This window comes from Canis lupus, chromosome 8 (assembly GCF_011100685.1).
Source record: "Canis lupus familiaris isolate Mischka breed German Shepherd chromosome 8, alternate assembly UU_Cfam_GSD_1.0, whole genome shotgun sequence".
Taxonomy (NCBI): domain Eukaryota; kingdom Metazoa; phylum Chordata; class Mammalia; order Carnivora; family Canidae; genus Canis; species Canis lupus.
This window is the reverse complement of record NC_049229.1, coordinates 31,147,920-31,168,033: the sequence shown is the minus strand read 5'-3', so window position 1 is coordinate 31,168,033 and position 20,114 is coordinate 31,147,920. Positions and strand designations below refer to the sequence as shown.

At 35.7% G+C, this 20,114-nt stretch overlaps 1 protein-coding gene across 3 annotated transcripts in view; it reads left to right on the top strand.

Moving 5' to 3' along the window:
- WDHD1 (WD repeat and HMG-box DNA binding protein 1) overlaps positions 1-20,114 on the top strand; it is a 62,012-nt gene that overhangs the window by 16,254 nt on the left and 25,644 nt on the right. For all 3 annotated transcript variants that reach the window (XM_038544771.1, XM_038544770.1, XM_038544772.1), the window contains 9 exons: positions 848-959; positions 1,117-1,167; positions 2,273-2,368; positions 6,419-6,511; positions 7,297-7,403; positions 7,726-7,867; positions 11,339-11,549; positions 14,924-15,111; positions 17,268-17,452. In XM_038544771.1, coding sequence (XP_038400699.1) covers positions 848-959; positions 1,117-1,167; positions 2,273-2,368; positions 6,419-6,511; positions 7,297-7,403; positions 7,726-7,867; positions 11,339-11,549; positions 14,924-15,111; positions 17,268-17,452 — 1,185 coding nt within the window. The remainder of the gene's footprint in view (positions 1-847; positions 960-1,116; positions 1,168-2,272; positions 2,369-6,418; positions 6,512-7,296; positions 7,404-7,725; positions 7,868-11,338; positions 11,550-14,923; positions 15,112-17,267; positions 17,453-20,114) is intronic.

Sequence of the window (20,114 nt, the reverse complement as noted above, 5' to 3'; positions counted from 1 at the left end):
CATGATCTGAGATGAAGTCAAGAGCTGGCTGCTTAACCAGCTGAGCCACCCAGACACCCCTGACATAATACTTTTAAAAGTGGTTGTCCGGGGTGTCTGGGTGGCTCAGTTGGTTAAGCATCTGCCTTTGGCTCAGGTTATGATCCCGAGGTCCTGGGATTGGGCCCTGCATCAGGTTCCCTGCTCAGCAGAGAGCCTGCTTCTCCCTCTCCCTCTGCTGCTCCCCCTGCTTGTGTTCTCTCGTGCTTTCTCTATCAAATAAATAAATAAAATCTTTTATTTTATTTTATTTTTTTATTTTTTTAATAAATAAGATCTTTTAAAAAAATAAAACGTCTGACTTAAAAATGGTTGAGACATTAATTAATTAATAAATGATAGAAACTTAAGATATGAAGCCACCTTAGAAGTGTTTGTATTTTTTTTTTTTTTTAAGATTTTATTTATTTATTCATGAGAGACACAGAGAGAGAAAGAGAGGCAGAGACACAGGCAAAGGGAGAAGCAGGCTCCATGCAGGAAGCCCAACGTGGGTCTCAATCTCGGGACTCAGGGATCATGCCCTGAGCCAAAGGCAGACGCCCAAAAGGCAGACGCCCAACCGCTGAACCACCCAGGCATCCCGGAAGTTTTGTATTTTAATGGGAAACCCTGAGTTGTGTTTTTAGTATCTTTACAGAGCAAGATTAAAAGGTAAGTCCTTAAATTTGGAAGCCAAATTTTACAAGTTGCTATAAAGAAATTATGAATTACTCTTGTGATTTTGAAATATTTGGGTCATAGATTTTAGGAGAGGCTTTTGTATGGGCATTTATTGTCTATTATACATTACTCTTATTGTTCATAGCGATTTTCTGGTCAAAGTTGTGGATGTGATGGATTGCGGCCAACAGAAGACATTTCGAGGACATGATGCTCCTGTTTTAAGTCTTTCCTTTGATCCTAAGGACATCTTTCTGGTAAACCCTTTTTTTTTTTTTTTAATATGTTTAAAATTATAAGAGAATTAGCAGAAAATTTCACACAGTTGATAAAAAGGCTATTTGGTATCTCTTGAGCCAGTTTCCACATAGTATGATTCTAAGTGTAGAGAAATTTATTGTTTTATTCCTGCAGGCATCAGCTAGCTGTGATGGATCTGTCAAAGTGTGGCAAATTTCAGATCAGGTAAACTTACCATTTTAAATTTAAAACTTTATGCTCGAGACTCCTGGGTGGCTCAGCGATTGAGTGCTTACCTTTGGCTCAGGGTGTGATTCCTGGATTCGGGGGTTTGAGTCCCACATTGGGCTCCTTGCATGGAGCCTGCTTCTCCCTCTGCCTGTGTCTCTGCCTCTCTCTGTATGTGTCTCTCATGAATAAATAAAATCTTTAAAAAAATAAAATAAAACTTTATGCTCATTTCTGTCATAATTGGGGTGTTCCATAGCATTGAGCCAAATTAATAATTCTTTTTCTTTATAGTTTGAGTAGCATTGAATACTGTTTTTGTGATCAAATCCCATAATAATCTAATGCAAAAGTATGTTGAAGATTAATTGCATTTTACCCAGTCACAAGGGGAATAATGTATATTTCACTTTCAGGTTTTGTAAGTCAGTAGAGAAAAATCAGTCAGTAGTATATATTTACTCTACCATGAACTACTATGTGTTGGGACCTCGATGTTAGGGATACAAAAATAAGACCTTGGCCACACTTTATTTGGAGAGTTACATAAATGACTTATTCTAACCAACCTGATAAAATTTTTAAAGGAGGTATGAAGAACCTCCTTTAAGGGAGGTTGGCAGAGGGAACAATTAATTCTTCCTGAGGCATTCTAGAGATAATATGACTGATGAGAAAAGTCCGCCCCACAGGTATGCCTCAATAGCTAGTTTCTTCCCTTCATGTTTGAACTGTTTACAAGGGTTGACTTTGATACCTTAACATTTTATAGAAGATCTCTTTATTTTTGTAGATGCTCTAAGATTTTAATGTATTGTTGTTTTTTAATGTGTGTGTATACGTTTATTCAGTGACTTTATTGTTTGCTTATTCTACATAGGAAATACACTTATTTCTTTAAAATTTGTGCTTTTTATATCTGAATTATTTTTAAAAATTTAGATAAATCAGATACTGTAATTAGATGAAAATGAATTAAGTTGCTTTTTTTCTTAGCTATATATTGGTTTGAAGAAAACACCTATTAAATATATTCCATTCTGCATATCTCTTTGGGAGAAGTTTCATAAAGGGAAATAAACTTTCTTTTTTAAAATATCAGACATGTGCTATTAGTTGGCCACTGCTACAAAAATGCAATGATGTGGTAAATGCAAAATCGATCTGCAGACTTGCTTGGCAGCCAAAAAGTGGGAAGGTAAGTGCTCTTGTTTTTCAAACTTTCAATTATCTCTTCTAATTCTTATCAACTTTGAATGTGAGAGTAGTAGATTTAGTTTTTTTAATTGTAACTGTTTCATTTAGGTTGTAAATTTTAGTGCCCTAAGCTAACTAATTAATATTGAAATGCTTTCAGAAACATTTTAACTTTGGGGGTGCCTGGGTGGATCAGTTGGTTAAAGTATCAGGCTCTTGGTCTGGGCTCAGGTCTTGTTCTCTGGTGGTGTGGGTTCAAGCCCTGTGTTGAGCTCCACACTGGGCTTAGAAAAGGAAACATTTTAACTTTGTAAAGGTTCTTTCTGAAGAGTACATTTTGAATGAATTAATTTTATATTCTCCTTTACTTTTATATGTATGTATGTATTTATTTATTTATTTTTATTTTACTTTTTATTTATGATAGTCACACACACAGAGAGAGAGAGAGAGAGAGGCAGAGACATAGGCAGAGGGAGAAGCAGGCTCCATGCACCGGGAGCCCGACATGGGATTTGATCCCTGGTCTCCAGGATCACGCCCTGGGCCAAAGGCAGGCGCTAAACTGCTGCGCCACCCAGGGATCCCTACTTTTATATTTAATGAAACAACTCTGGAAACAGTCTTGTTATGTCTACTCTTACTAGTAGTTACTAGTAGCTTTTAACAAATTTACAGGTAGTAGCTAATAGACAATAGAAAGGAACAACTTGAAAAGAGGAAGGAGAATGCTCATTATTTATAAATGAAATGCTTGAATATAAGGAGATCATAAATCAATAAAGGGAAAAATATTAGTAAGAAAATTCAGTAAAGTAGTTGGAAAAAGACTAATATACAAAGCCAGTAACAATCCTATATATAGATAATAGCCATTTAGAAAATAAGGTGGGGGAAAAATGATGCATTTACTATGAAATCAAAAAAGATGTTGTAACAACGGTAAATTTACCAAAAATGTGAAAGAGTTATATATAAAGAAAACTTTAACATACTATCAAGAAGAGTAAAAGAAGACTTAAATAGAAAAATATGTTCCAGGGGCACCTGGATGGCTCTATTTGGGTCATAATCCTGGGGTCTTGGGATCCAGCCCCATGTTGGTCTCTCTGCTCAGCAAGGAGTCAGCCTCTCCCACTTCTCTATGCCTCCTCCCTATTTGTTCTCTCTCTCACTCTCTTCCCTCTCTCTCAAATAAATACAATCTTCAAAAACATGTATATAGTTCATTCTTTGTAAGGAATTTTCAATATCAATTCTTTCCTAAATTAACCAATAGTTTTGAGAACATTCAAATGTAAAATGTCAGCTATTTGAAGGAAACCATAGAGTTGTTATAAAATCCATGTGGAAAACATATCTTGGAAAATAAAAGTGGTGGAGTCTAACCTAGTCTGATATACAGATTATGATGCTATGAGAATTGAAGTGTGCTATTGACTCACAGATAGATAGCTATCTATTAAATAGAAATAGATTTAGTATATTAAGTATATTGAAAAGGTAGAGAAAAGAGGATTGAGTAGTTATATTGGCAGAGAGCATGAATACCAGGAGCTAAGAATCTTTGAGAACCATCTTAAAGGCTTCCTACCACATGATGAATCTCTGTAGGTATTTGCTATATAATTCTTTCAACTCTTCTGTATATGTGAAATTTTTCAGAAGAGATTAATAAACTTGTCAGTATAAAAATTAAACATTTTTGTATGGTAAATATTTCAGAGTCAAAGAACAAATGACAAACTGGGAAAAAAATGTTTGAAACAATATGACAAAGCTGATTTTCTTAATATTCAGAAAGTTCTTATAACTCGGCAACTGCGTGACTCAGTTGGTTAAGTGCCTGACTTTGGCTCAGGTCATGATATTGGGGTCCTGGGATCAATCCCTGCATTGGGCTCCCTGCTTAGTGGTGAATAGGTTTGTCCCTCTGCTTTTCCCCTCCACTAGTGCTCTTTCTCACATTCTTTCTCTCAAATAAATAAATAAATAGATAGTCTTTTATAAAAATGTTCTTACAAGTCATTAAGATCTAGGGCGCCTGGCTGCCTCATTTGGAGAAGGGTTGTGTGACTCTTGATCTTGGGGTCATGAGTTTGAACCCCACGTTGGTATAGAGATTACTTAAAAATAAAATCTTCCAAAAAAACTTAAAACAAGTCAATAAGATCCTCATATAAAGATGGCCAAGGACATAAACAGAAAAGATAATACAAATGACTTTTATCATGAAAGTATATGCAGCCTTTCATACCAAAAGAAATACAAATAGAAACTATTGTGACAGCCTGTTTTTCATTTGTCCTATGGCCAAACATCAAGTTGTATATACTATGTGGAAGAGGGTGTGGCAGTTTTTATCATAATGAACAACAGTACTAGTTCTAGGCATAAATCCTATAAGCATATTTGTACAAATGCACTATAGGATATATATAAGGAAGATGTTGCATCACTGTTTATAGTAGTAAAAGAATAAGAACATCCTAAATGTTTATTAATAGAGAACTGGTTAAATAAATCCTGGTATTCCTGGAAGTAGGGTATTCTGCAACTGTTAAAATGAGGTAGATCTGTATGTCCTTATTGGGAATAGTTTTCTGATAATATTGTGGAAAAAAAAAATCAAGCTATAGAGCAGTAGGCATGCTACTGCTTGAGATGCCTGGGTGGCTCAGCGGTTGAGCATCTGCCTTTGGCTCAGGGCGTGATCCCAGGTCCAGGATCAAGTCCCACATCAGGTTCCCTGTGAGGAGCCTGCTTCTCTCTCTGCCTGTGTCTCTGCCACTCTCTCTCTGTCTCATGAATAAATAAATCTTAAAAAAAAAAAAAAAAAGGAATGCTACTGCTTATTGTGTGTGTAGTCTGCATTCTTGTGTAGTCTGCTTATGTGTACCTTTGGGAACTAGAAATAGGATTTTAAGGGATGAGAGGGAGACTTTCTTTCTTTCTTTTTTTTTTTTTTTGTAGTTATACCATCTGTAGTTTATTTTTTTCTATTTTAACATTGTTTTTATTATTATAAATTTATTTTTTATTGGTGTTCAATTTGCCAACATATAGATTAACACCCAGTTCTCATCCCATCAAGTGCCCACCTCCGTGCCCGTCACGCAGTCACCCCCACCCCCCGCCCACCTCCCCTTCCACCACCCCTAGTTCGTTTCCCAGAGTTGGGAGTCTTTCATGTTCTGTCTCCCTTTCTGATATTTCCCACTCATTTTTTCTCCTTTCCCCTTTATTCCCTTTCATTATTTTTTATATTCCCCAAATGAATGAGACCATATAATGTTTGTCCTTCTCCAATTGACTTATTTCACTCAGCATAATACCTTCCACTTCCATCCATGTCGAAGCAAATTTGGTGGGTATTTGTCGTTTCTAATGGCTGAGTAATGAGTAATATTCCATTGTATACATGTACCACATCTTCTTTATCCATTCATCTTTCGATGGACACCGAGGCTGGAGGGAGATTTTCTTTTAATATATGCCCTCTGTATCCTGTGAACTCTTACGTTTACATTCTGCATTAAAGTGAAAGTTGGAGAATTTAGTATGCATTTTTTCTTTACTCGTGAAATATTAAATCTAATTTTTAAAATCAATATAATTAAAGTTTTCTTGTTCATAAATAATACAATTCTTTTCTCTTTTGGATAAACGTGGGAAGAATATACTGTTTATCTTTTCTATTAATCTATTTCTTTGGAAGAATGTGTAAGAAGATAAGTTTCTGTTTCTTAAGATATTTACAGCATTCTGGATCTATTTCTTTTCTTTTGGCAAATGAGATGAATGTTTAGATCCAAAGGGCTTAAATACCTGAGAAGTAGTATCAAAAATATGTAACAAGTGCTCTGGTTTTTGGTGCAAGCAATAGAGTGATCACTCATTCTTTGCTCATCAAAATTTTAAGTAATTTTCTGAGTTTTGTTAGTTACCAATTAATTTTGCTTTTGTTTCATAGTCTTATTTGGATGAAATTTTTTGCTTTTTTTCCTCTCTAATGTAAACTTTTGTTTAAATCATTCATCTTTCCTAATAGTTACTGGCAGTTCCTGTGGAAAAATCTGTTAAGCTATATAGAAGAGAAACTTGGAATAATCAGTATGATCTTTCAGATAATTTCATCTCTCAGGTAGGTTTTGTAAATGAAACTTTAATTAGCCCACAGGAATATTTCATAGTACATTGTCTAAATACAGTTGTAGTTAAGTGTTGGAAATGGAGAACAATTCCAGATTGTTGTGCATGTGTTCATCTTTTGCTGCTCAGCCTTTCTTTATCCAGTAACTGTACAGTAGATAGGTCTTTGCTGGGTCCTATTTGAATTCTCTCCTTGTGAAATTTCATAAGAAAATCTGTTAATTTATAAGAAGTCAAATTTAACCCTAACATAGTATTGGAGCGTGTTATTTTCACATTATCAGTAATTAGCCTATATAGTTAAGTGAGTTTCATTGATACTTGTGATCATAGACTCTGGAATTTTAGAGCAAGAGAGGTTGTTGCTCTATATTAAATACTCTCTCTCTCTTCTCTTCTGCATTCCCATTTGGCCCTTGTGGAAACAAGAGGCCCAGTAGGTCAGCAATGGCTTAATATGGTTCACTTCACTTAACTGTGGTTTTCTTCATCTTGATAGTGACAGCTGAGAGGGTACCTTGTATGATCTCTCTTTCAGGATAACAGTTTTTAGATTTTGCTTTTAAAATTGTGCCAGTATAATTTTCTCATGGTAAACAAAGTAATAGCTCCTACTGACAGTTGAATATTATTGAAAAAGAAAGTTAAAAAATAAGCAAACTATCTTGCCGTTTATGAATCGATTTAATCAGAAGTTACACAGAATATGAATTTGATAATAAAATAAGTGTTTAGTTTCAAATTGTGCAGATTGTTATTAATTGTTTTTCCTTATAGGCTCTGAATATAGTAACCTGGTCTCCCTGTGGGCAATATTTAGCTGCAGGGAGTATTAATGGTTTAATTATAGTTTGGAATGTGGAAACCAAAGATTGCATGGAAAGGTATGATTCAACTTATCTTTTTTTTTTTCCCCCAAGTAATCTCTATACCCAGTGTGGGGCTCAAACTCAACAATGACCCTGAGATCAAGAGTTGGGTGTTCTGACTAAGCCAGCCAGGCACCCCTCTTTTGTCTTTTTTTGCTTATTTCTGTTAGATTTTTGTTTTAATATGAAACATTTCAAAGTTTTACAGTTATTGTCAGAATACAAATATAGTTATTAGTTTGTCAGAAGTCATTTAACTTTTTCTAACTAAAATTTGCCTAAAGAAATGTATAGTTTGTATTGGTAGTGTTTTAAGAACTCACTTTTTAATTTTTAGGGTGAAACATGAGAAAGGTTATGCAATTTGTGGCCTGGCATGGCATCCTACTTGCAGTCGAATAGCTTATACTGATGCAGAAGGAAATCTAGGGCTCCTGGAGAATGTTTGTGAACCCAGTGGAAAGACATCAAGCAGTAAGGTAATAAGTAATAGATGGTAGAATAGTTTCTTCAGAGTCTTGTGGGCATATGGATTTGGAAGATATCACAAAATACATTACTTTCTTGGAAAATTATAATTCATATTAGGTGCTCAGTAATCTATCATAAAGAAAACTGTTTAAACTTGTTTAATGTTTCCCAAATATCTTTTACTGAGAAACCTTTCCCCTCCATATAATACCTATTAATATTCCTTGGTTTTATAAAGAATACCATTGTGAAATACTATTTTAGTGTCCTGGCATTCTAGAGATTTAAATTTAAATAAATATAGATAAAAATTAGAGTTAATAACTATAACTTAGTTTAGCGTATACACCTTTCTGCTCTGAATTAGCTTTAACTCTGAGAGCTACCTTTATATCTTTTTTTTTTTTTTTTTAAGATTTATTTCTTTATTCATGAGAGACACACAACAGAGAGAAAGGCAGAGACATAGGCAGAGGGAGAAGCAGGCTCCACGCAGGGAGCCCGATGTGGGACTTGATCCTGGATCCTGGGATCATGCCCTGAGCCAAAGCCAGGCATCCCTACCTTTATATCTCTTAATGGTTAGCTATCCCAAAGCCAGACACTCAAACACTGAGCCATCCAGGCATCCCTACCTTTATATCTCTTAATGGTTAGCTATCTGGCCTTACTGAGCTGCTTTAAACAGTCCGCTTTGTTTTATACAACTCCTTGGTTTTGTTCATTATTATTCTTGCCTGGCAAATACACCTAGTCATATTTTAAATCTTGGTTTAGAGTTCCAGTTAAAGATCACACACTTCACATACTCATTTATGTCTATTCAGATGCTGATACCTGGAAACCCTGGAAAATAGAAGCATGATTGGAAACTAAGTCTAGCTTCTCAAAAAGTCAAAAAATTGAGTCCTAAGATTGCAGTTGGGGGAAAGCGGAGATGCAGTTCAGCTTGCCTGACTGAATCCCCCAATGATTCAGAATTTGGTAGTACTAGGTACCTCCAAGGAGGTACTTTTCACTCTTCTGTTTTTAGCCCCTTGGTTTAATACATAAACAGACATCTCCAGGCTCAAAATCAGTGTGCCCAGCGAGGTAACTGCCTTCCCTCATGGCCATGTGTATTCTGGCAGAATGCTGGAGATTTGTCCTCTAGAAAAGGTAAATCAAAGAAAGTATTTGGTTGGTACATGGGGTACAGTTGAGCAGCATTGGGTGGAAGAGAAATACTTTACTGAAAAGGATTAAATGGAAGTATGTATACTTGGATGTTAAAATTCCCAGCTTATTTTTCATACTTGGCTCCTAGAGCATTGTCAGCCAGTGCTTACTTAAGCTTCTTAGGCAAGAGACTAGAAGAATCATCTTTGAGGAATCTGTCCAAGAAAAAAGACTTAATTAAAGAGAAGATTCTTATCTCTAGGAAAAAGAGTTATAAAAGGAAGGAAAAGTGATCATAATATACCACATTTATAAAACAATAATAGAATAATGTCTACCACCTAGGGTTTTATTGTGAGGATTAAATGAATCACGTATAGAATCAGAATGGTCTCTAGAATTAGAATGGTCGCTTTATAAGTGATAATAATAAACTGTTATTATTTTTATTCAACCATGAATAGCATTTATATGATTATAATAATCTGCATCCTGTATTTTGATCCAACCAAAATGAGAAAATATCTATATTGGGAGGATCGAGGTAGGAGAGTAGTGTACATACATACAGGAGAGTAGAGGTGGTTGAAAATTGCACCAAATCCTCATCTTTTTTTTTTTTTTTAAGATTTTATTTATTTATTCATGAGAGACACAGACAGAGGGAGAAGCAGGCTCCACGCAGGGAGCCCGATGTGGGACTTGATCCCCGGTCTCCAGGATCACGCTCTGGGCTGAAAGTGGTGCTAAACCGCTGAGCCACCTGGGCTGCCCAGTCCTCATCTTAATATAAGGAAGTTAATATCTATTTAATAGATAATGATTAAAACTGAAAAATAAAAAACAGAGCACTAGGATATTTTTTAATCTCGAGGAGGAAGATATTAAAAGATAACAAGATATGGAGGAAGATCTCAAAAGCAACATCTAAAAGAGCAGAAAAGTTAGTTGGAGGCTGTGCAGAGGACTGTTTTCGTTATGATAAACTTTGTAATTGACCAATTTATATGTATGTATAGCATTGATAAAAACAGAAAGCAAATTATGAAAGTTTTAGTTCAAAGGTTACCTCTTCTAAAACCTTAACCCTTATATCCAAAATTGCCCACTTTTCTTTTTGCTTTTATTCTTCACAGTACGTATTTCTGTCACAATACCTCTAACACTTTATATTCCTCATTAGTATAAGGCAAAAATCCTCATTTTTTAATAAGAAAATCCCCCAAAATTTTGTTTTTTTGTTTTTTTGTTTTTTAAAGATTTATTTATTTATTTATTCATGAGAGAGACACAGAGAGAAGCAGAGACACAGGCAGAGGGAGAAGCAGGCTCCATGCAGGGAACCTGATGTGGGACTTGATCCCAGAACTCTGGGATCATGCCCTGGACTGAAGGCGGCACTAAACTGCTGAGCCACACGGGCTACCCTCAATCTCATTTTATTAAACACTTCTTTTCTAGAACATAATTTTGTGTACTTCCATCTAAAAGATTTGTGATAAAGTCCCTTTTGAATCTGTTTAATGGTGCTCTCATTAGAATTTTATACCAAACTATAAGTTTCCATTGGCTTAACATTTATGCAGTTTTTATTTATCCTGTAGGAGTTACTTGTGAACTCTACAATGTATCTGCTTACTGTTCACTTTTTAAAGTGATCTCACTGGCTGGCTGAGTCAGTAGAGCATGCAACTCTTGACCTCAGGATTGTGAGTTTGAGTCCCATGTTGAGTGTGGAGATTACCCAACAAATAAATAAAGTGTCTCAGAAACTGTTTATAGTCATATCTGGGATCTACAATGATATGTTCATATTCCTAGGAATCAAGGATTAATTTTGAATTTTCTTGCTTGCTTTGTCTATTGGTTCTGTCCATTTACTTTTATAAGCATAAAAATAACCTCCACAAAAACTAACTTTGAGATCACTGAAAGCAAACATAGCCTATCAAAGCAAAATAAAATTTAAAAATAAATGAGAGAATATCTTCTATTTTACAGGGACTTTAGGTGACTTTTCTGGTGAATGACTTTTGAGGAGTAAAATCTTGCCTTGTATTTGGATATATACAGTTATTTCTATACACATCTGTCTTACACTCCTATCCCATCCATAGACTATAAATACATAGGGGCATTTAAAGTAAGGAGTAGGTCTCACATAAATATAAATACAATCCTCGTAAGTACATTTATTAATTATTCTAATCATTTGCTTACTTGTTAGAATGTACAGATACATATTATAGAATGGCCTTTTGAGTAATTGAGTTTATCTAAAAGATCACTAATACTTTGTAATTTGTGTTACTTTGTTCAAGGTATCTAACAGAGTGGAAGAGGATTACAATGATCTTTTCGATGGAGATGATACAAGTAATGCTGGTGATTTTCTAAATGACAATGCAGTTGAGACCCCCTCTTTTTCAAAAAGGATTATAAATGATGAGGAAGAGGATGATGACTTCATGCTGGCCTCAGGTCGTCCTAGACAGCGAAGTCACATCATAGAAGATGATGAAAACTCAGTTGGTATGTTTTGACTTTGTGGATGTGATGATCCATCCTGTTGATCTTTTCAATTTTTAATAAAAACTATTATTTGAAGTCATTATTAAATTTGTAGAATGTGGCTAACACAGTATGCATAGAGGGAAATGTATAGTATTAAATACTTAAGTTATTAAAAAAGGTTTTGAATCCATGATCTAAGCTTCTGCTATAGCAAATTACAAAAAGAGGAAATTAAACTTCAAACTAGCAGAAGGAAGGAAATAACAGAATTCAATGATATTGACAACCAAAATACTGTAAAGAAAGTCAATAAAACCAAAAGCTAGTTCTTTGAAAAGATCAGTAAAATTGTTAAATCTCTATCCTGAGTTATCAGAAAGAAAGAGAAGGCATGAATGACCAGTATAAGTAATGAAAGTGGTGTCATCACGATGGATCCTATAGGCCTCTACTATCCAATATGTTAGCCACTAACCACCTATTGCTAGTAAGCTCCTGAAATGTGGCTAGTTCAAAATGAGATGTGGTGTAAGTGTAAAATGCAACCAGATTTTAAAGGCAGTATGAAAAGAATGTAAAATATTTTAGTCCTTTTTTTTTACCTTGAATACATGTTGAAATTACACTATTTTAATATAGAATAATATTGAAAATAATTAGGTGTGGGATTTTATGGTTTTTTTTTTTACTATTCAAAATATGCTACTAGAAAATTTAAAATTCTATATGCAACTCATAGTTCTGTAAGATAGAATTGCTATTAATAACAAAAGAATAAAAAAATAAAAAAAATAACAAAAGAATAAAAAAATAAAAAAAATAACAAAAGAATAAAAGAATGTTAGGAATAGCTTTGTGCCCATAAATATAACAACTTCGATAAAACTGATAAATTCTTTGAAAGATACAAGCTACCAAGCTAACTCAAGAAGAAGTAAGTAACCTGAATAGTATAGTATCTGTTAAAGAAATAGAGATTACCAGACACCTAGGTGGGCTCAATGGTTGAGCAGCTGCCTTCGGCTCAGGGCGTGGTCCCAAAGTTCCCAGTTCGAGTCCCACATTGGGCTCTCCTCGAGGAGCCTGCTTCTCCCTCTGCCTGTGTCTCTGCCTCTCTCATGAATAAATAAATAAAGAATCTTAAAAAAAAAGATTACAATAAAAAAAACCCTTTAAATAAAGTGTCTATTTGTAACAAGTTGTATGTTAAAATAGCACATTTGAACATTATCAAGTAAAATGCCAAATACCATTTTATGGTGGTTAAATTGTGGTGTATTTAAACCATATACATGTTTTATAGGACAGAAGTCCTCAAATGTTTTATCTCAGGAGCTCATTATATTCTTAAAAAACTTTTGAGGAGGGGGGGATCCCTGGGTGGCGCAGCGGTTTGGTGCCTGCCTTTGGCCCAGGGCGCGATCCTGGAGACCCGGGATCGAATCCCACATCGGGCTCCCGGTGCATGGAGCCTGCTTCTCCCTCTGCCTATGTCTCTGCCTCTCTCTCTCTCTCTCTCTCTCTCTGTGACTATCATAAATAAATTAAAAAAAAAAATTAAAAAAAAAAAAAAAAAAAAAACCTTTGAGGAGGGGATCCCTGGGTGGCTTCATGGTTTGGCGCCTGCCTTTGGCCCAGGGCATGATCTTGGAGACACAGGTTTGAGTCTCACATCGGGCTCCCTGCGTGGAGCCTGCTTCTCCCTCTGCCTGTGTCTCTGTGTGTCTTTCATGAATAAATAAATAAAATCTTAAAAAAAAAAAAAAAAAAAAAAACTTTTGAGGACCCCAAAGGAAATTATGGAGTTATATCTTCTGTTATTTAAAATGTAAGAAATTAAAAACTGAGAAATTTTAAAAATAATTACTTTAAAATAACATTAATAAACTCATTTGTGTAAACATAACATTTCAAATGAAAAATTTTGTAAGAAATGTGACAGTATTTCACCCTTTGAAAATTTCTTTAATGTCTGGCATAGAAAATAACTTGGATTCTCTCATACCTCAGAATTCAGTCTACTACCATATGTTGTTTTTACCATGTATGTGTAGAATATTCAGGCTCACACAAACATGTAGTTTGAAAAGGCAGGATATTGTGGATATTCTTTGCTACTGTAACAAAAACTCAACTTATTTGCAGTGTAGAATCCAGAAACTCCAGTGAACATTCCAGCTGTGTTATATTAAAATCTATTGGTCTGACTTGAATGGATCTTTTAATTTACCATGTTTGATTTTGAAATATATACATTGGTAACTTAGAAAATACTGCTTCACTACAGGTCCACAGGTCTTTTAACATTGACACATTATCCAGGATTATATTTGTTAGTATTATCGCTAATCTCAGCAGAAGTTTTTAAATATTGGGAAGTAGTAAAGCTCGTGGTGGCAGATACAAGCTTTCTAATATTCTGCTTTTTGCTTGAAAACTCTAATTTTATCATTGACAACAGATTCTGTCAGTTATTTTTCTTAAATGATCAGCTTACTTCATTTAGCTAAAAAAAGTTTACCAAATACCAAAGTCTGCATAGCCAGTTTTTTTTTTTTTTTTTTTAAGATTTTATTTATTTATTCATGAGAGACACAAGCCGAGGGAGAAGCTCCCTGCGAGGAGCCTGATGTGGGACTCCATTCCAGGACCCCAGGATCATGACCTGAGCCGAAGGCAGACGCTCAACCACAGAGCCACCCAGGTGCCCCTGTATAGCCATAGTTTATCTGGCATTCTTTCAAGTAAAAATGATGTTCTCTGAAAAAATCAGCTAGTTGAGTTTATAACTCAGTTGCACAAATGCCTTTTTTTTTTTGAGACAGGCATCAAACTTTATGCACAATTCCCATTTTATTTTTTATTTATTTATTTTTTAAAAGATTTTATTTATTTATTTATGAGAGGCAGAGAGAGAGAGGCAGAGACACAGGCAGAGGGAGATACAGACTCCATGCAGGAAGCCCGACATGGGACTCAATCCCAGGTCTCCAGGATCACGACCTGGACTGAAGGTGGCACTAAACCGCTGAGCCACCCAGGCTACCCACAATTCCATTTTAGCATAGAGAACATTTTTTGAGAAATCTATGCCAAGATCAAGATTTAACAGAATTAATATTTTATTGCAATTGAGTGGTGGTTGACAATGCGTTGACTACAAATACAGATTTGGTGTCACTGCCTTGATTCATATCACAACACCAACAGTTTTTTTTTTACCCTCCATTGTTTTCACACCATCACGGTAAATGTTGATATAGTAGAAGAGGCCAATAGCATAGTAGTACTATTAAGTATGAATGGAAAAGGTTATTTAGATTTCCTAATGCTTTCCTTTTTCTAGGTCATTGGTATTTATGATTCTCTAATTATACTTCTTTGTTTTCTAGATGTTACAATGTTAAAAACTGGTTCTAGTCTTCTCAGAGAGGAGGAGGAAGATGAGCAGACAGACAGCATTCATAATCTACCACTGGTAACATCCCAAAGGCCATCTTATGATGGGCCAATGCCAACTCCTCGGCAAAAGCCATTCCAGTCAGGTTCTACACCCATGCATCTCACTCATAGATTCATGGTAAGCCTTGGATCTACACTTAACTTTAAAATAGTTTTATCTAATTTTTTAACTTGTAAGTATTGTATCTCACTATAGTTAATTTTGTTTGGTAAAAAGTATTTTTGAAAGCCTTGATTAACTGTCCTGTAGCACTTTGGTTCATTATGATTTTATGGTTGATTTATTTTATGGTTAACTCACAGTTTTAATCTTATTTTCAACCTTATTATTGAAAATCATCTTAAATAAGATTCTGCTTTGCAAAGGGACATATAATGAACATAGTAAGTTAATGTGACTGTATAGCTTGCAATATCTCTTGACTGTACTTCCAAACTTTATTTCTCATATTTTTATATAGAGGTTTATACTGATTCCAAAACACTATTCTGTTAGAAAATATTTTTTAGAAGGCAGCTCCTAGTATAATTTAGTAGAAGGTGGTAAGTATTATGGGAAACAAACTATCTGGGCAGCCTGGGTAGCTCGGCGGTTTAGCGCCGCTGTCAGCCCAGGGCCTGATCCTGGAGACCTGGGATCGAGTCCCATGTCGGGCTCCCTGCACGGAGCCTGCTTCTTCCTCTGCCTGTGTCTCTGCCTCTCTCTCTCTCTCTCTCTCTCTCTGTGTCTCTCAGGAATAAATAAATAAAATCTTTAAAAAAAAAAAAAAAACAACAACAAACTATCTGCCTCTCTTTCTACCTCACCCCACTAGACTATAAACTTCAGAAGGATAAGAGATGTTTCTGTTTTGTTTACTGATAGCACTCAGAACAAGGTATGGTACAGTAGGCATTAAGAATATATATCCTGGGGTGCCTGGGTAGCTCAGTCATTTAAGCATATGCCTTCAGCTCAGGTTATGATCCCAGGTCCTGGGTTTGAGTTCCACATCGGGTTCCCTGCTCAGCGGGGAGTCTGCTTCTCCTTCTCCCTTTGCCCCTCCTCTCTGCTCATGCTCTCTGTCTCTCTCAAGTAAATAATTAAAATCTTTAAAAATATATATATACATTTCCTGAATGAGTGAATGAATATATTAGCTTTTTTGGTTTGATAACTAAAAAGTTTAATATTTTTATTTGTTGGTTATTTGAGATTTTCCATTGAGGACTTTGCTTCTTGTCCTTTTTTTTTTTTTTTTTAAAGATTTTATTTATTTATTCATGAGACACAGAGAGAGAGAGAGAGGCACAGACACAGGCAGAGGGAGAAGTAGGCTTCATGCAGGGAGCCCAATGTGGGACTTGATCCGGGTGTCTAGGATCACACCCTGGGCTGAAGGCGGTGGTGCTAAACCGCTGAGCCACCTGGGCTGTCCGCTTCTTGTCCTTTTTTTTTTTTTAAAGATTTATTTATTTATTTATGATAGACAGAGAGAGAGAGAGAGGCAGAGACACAGGAGGAGGGAGAAGCAGGCTCCATGCCAGGAGCCTGATATGGGACTCGATCCCGGGACTCCAGGATCACGCCCAGGCCAAAGGCAGGCGCTAAACCGCTGAGCCACCCAGGGATCCCCTTCTTGTCCTTTTTGAAAGGCATAGACCTGCATAAATTTGTATGTAAATATTAAAAGTGATGTTTTATTTTAATAAAACTTTTTATTGCTGTTCATAATCATCAAGTAATAGGTCTTAAGTTTTTATTGTCAGCTATTTATTTATAGTTATTGTGGTTGAGGAAAGGAAACAGTAGGGCCTAGTGTGAGCCTGTAGTATACATGGGGGTAAGGTAAGTTTTTCTAAATGGTATTGATTTATGTTTCTTTAAAATGTATGTATTTATTCCTACAATATGAACCAGTTAGTTGAAACAGGAAATATCTTGTCACTTATATTAAGTAAACAAATTTTTGATATATTTCTTTTGGGGAATATAATGGCTTGGTTGTTCAAAATGATGATTTTTAATGGTAGTAATGTAATTATTAAATATTAAATGAAATATTCCATTTGCTAATAAATATTTATGTGCCTTTTCATGAAGAGTAGATAGTAATTATAGTTCTGATGTCACTACTCATACTTGAAACTATTTAAAGGTAGATGAGCTATGGTTGCTCCCATAACTTCAATTTTGATACAGACTGAATTATAATATTTATTAGTTTGTACTACTTTAGTCTACTGATTCTAGGACCTTTAATTTTTCTCAGACTTGTACTTTAATGTTTATAGGTGTGGAACTCTATTGGAATTATTCGCTGCTATAATGATGAACAAGACAATGCCATAGATGTGGAGTTCCATGATACCTCCATACACCATGCAACACACTTATCAAACACTTTGAATTACACAATAGCAGATCTTTCTCATGAAGCTGTTTTGTTGGCATGTGAAAGCACTGATGAACTAGCAAGGTAAATTCAAGATTGTTAGGAAGAATTTGTCACTGCTGAGTTGTTTAGATACGGTCCGAGTCTCATACATAATATCTCAGAACATGTCTGTTTTTGCCTAATTGTCCTCTCCTTTACATTCTCTAAGTACAAATTTGGGTGACCTGGGGCATTTGGGTGACTCAGTCATTTAGGCATCTGACTCTTGATCTCAGCTCAGGTCTTTTTTTTTTTTTTTTTTTTTTTTTTTTTTCAGCTCAGGTCTTAATCTAAGGGTTGTGAGTTCAAGCCCTGCATTAAAAAAAAAAAAAAAAAAGATGACATGACATAGTTCACGATTGTAAATGCCAGAGAAAGGCTATTTTTTACCTTTTTACTCTGTTTCATTAGTTTTGTAAGAAATGTATATATAGATGCAGATATATATAAATTGTAAACTAACACAAGCGGTACAGAATTTTTAGGAAATAAGAATTCTCCTCCAGAATTCTACTCTTAGATATAACCACTGTTAACAATTTGGTATGTATCCTTCTAGATTTCTTTTTGTATAAGCCTCTGACCCTTTTTAAGTTTATTAGTGTAATTCATGTACACTAAAATGTACCTTGGTTTTACAGTTTGGTGAGTTTAACAAATGTGTGTATATTCAGGTAACCACTGTCACAATAAAAAAAATTTAAGTAATCCCTACACCCAAAGTAGAGCTTGAACCCACGACCTTGAGACCAAGAGTCACACACTCTACTGACTGAGCCAATGAGGCGCCCCTCAAAATATTTTTTATCATTTAAAAATACTCCCTTGCGGCAGCCCGGGTGGCTCAGCGGTTTAGTGCCGCCTTCAGCCCAGGACCTCATCCTGGAGACCCGGGATCGAGTCCCATGTCGGGCTCCCTGCATGGAGCCTGCTTCTCCCTCTGCCTGTGTCTCTCTGCCTCTCTCTCTCTCTCTCTCTTTCTCTCTGTCTCTCTCTCTCTCATGAGTAAATAAATAAAATCTTAAAAAAATAATAAAATAAAGATGTTCCCTTGCATCCCTTTGCAGTTAATATCAGCCTTGGACAACTACTGACCTAGGCTGGGGTTTTTTGTATTTTTGTTTTTGTTGGGTTTTTTCGTTGTTTTGTTTTTTGTTTTGGGTTTTTTTTTTTTTTTTCTTTAGATTAGAATTGAAACTTCTTTTAAAAAAGGGAGGGGGAAGGGGTTGCCTGGGTGGCTCAGTGGTTGAGCATCTGCCTTCAGCTCAGGTCGTGATTCCAGGGTCCTGGGATCAAGTCCCGCATTGGGGTCCCTGCGGGGAGCCTGCTTCTCCCTCTGCCTAGGTCTCTGCCTCTCTCTCTGTCTCTCATGGATGAATGGATGAAGTCTTTTAAAAAAGGCGGGGGGAGAACAATATTTGGTATGTAGATAGATAGACCAAAAAATTATGATGGAAAAGCAGTGTAATGCTGAATCCATATTTTTTTAAAGAAGAAAAAATGTTTTTATTCAACTTTTTGTTAGTTCCACCAGATTGCCTTCTCTTGATCTCTATTCTTCAGCTGATTTTACTACTTATACACTTGATCATGGATTTTACCAACTCTGAGGTGATTTGAAATTAAAATCCTTCGGTTTAGATACATTGGCTTCTTAAAGTATAGTCCACAAACTAGGGGCATGGGTCAGTCACCTGGAAGCTTTTTTTTTTTTTTTTGGTCCTGGAAGCTTTTTGAAAACAGAATCTCAGACCCCACTACAGAACTAAATCAAAATCTGCAATCTGCATTTTTAATGAGATCTGCAAGTGATTGAGTATGCATTAGAGTCTGAGAAACACATTTTAACATTTTAATTGGTTTTCTAACTTACACATTGTAAAATCCACTTAATACTTCATTATTGAATTAAATTAGTTCACTAAAATAAACCATTGTTGCCTCAGTGTCTCCAACTGAGAATCTTAAATGTTCAAATTAGAACATTTGTTTCCTTACGCAATATTGATTTCAGATATCTTTCTCTTTGTTTTCCTGGATATGTTATTTCACAGCTATATACAATGTTACTTTTTATTTTAAAATTGAATTTAGGAGGGCCTGGGTGGCTCAATTGGTTAAGCGTCTCCTTCGGCTCCGGTTGTGATCTCAGGACCCTGGGATGGAGCCTGGAGTCAGGTTCCCTTCTCAGCAGGGCAGTCTGTTTCTCCGTCTCCCTCTCTGCCCTTCACTGCCACGCATTCATGCTTTCTCTTTCTCTCTCTCTCACACACAAATAAATAAATCTTCTTAAAACATAAAATAAAATTGAATTTAAAGTTACTCTTCAGGGGTTCCTGGGGGGCTCAGTTGCCTTTCGCTCAGGTCAGGATCCTAAGGTCCTGAGATACAGTCCCGCATCGGGCTCCCTGCTCAGCCGGAATTGTGCTCCCTCTACCTGCCACTCCTCCTGCTTGTGCGCGCTTGCTCACTCTCTCTCTCTCTCTCTCTCAAATAAATAAATAAAATGTTAAAAAATAAAATAAAATTACTCTTCAGAAAATCAGAACTACCTCTGGTTCCAAATTCTATAGTATCTGCATTCCCAAGTTGATCTTTAATAACTTACATGTATGTATAGATGCAAATAAGACTGGAAACATACCAAATTGGTGATCTCACTGGTGGGATTATGTGTGATTGTTTTTCCTTTTTTCTTTTGTTT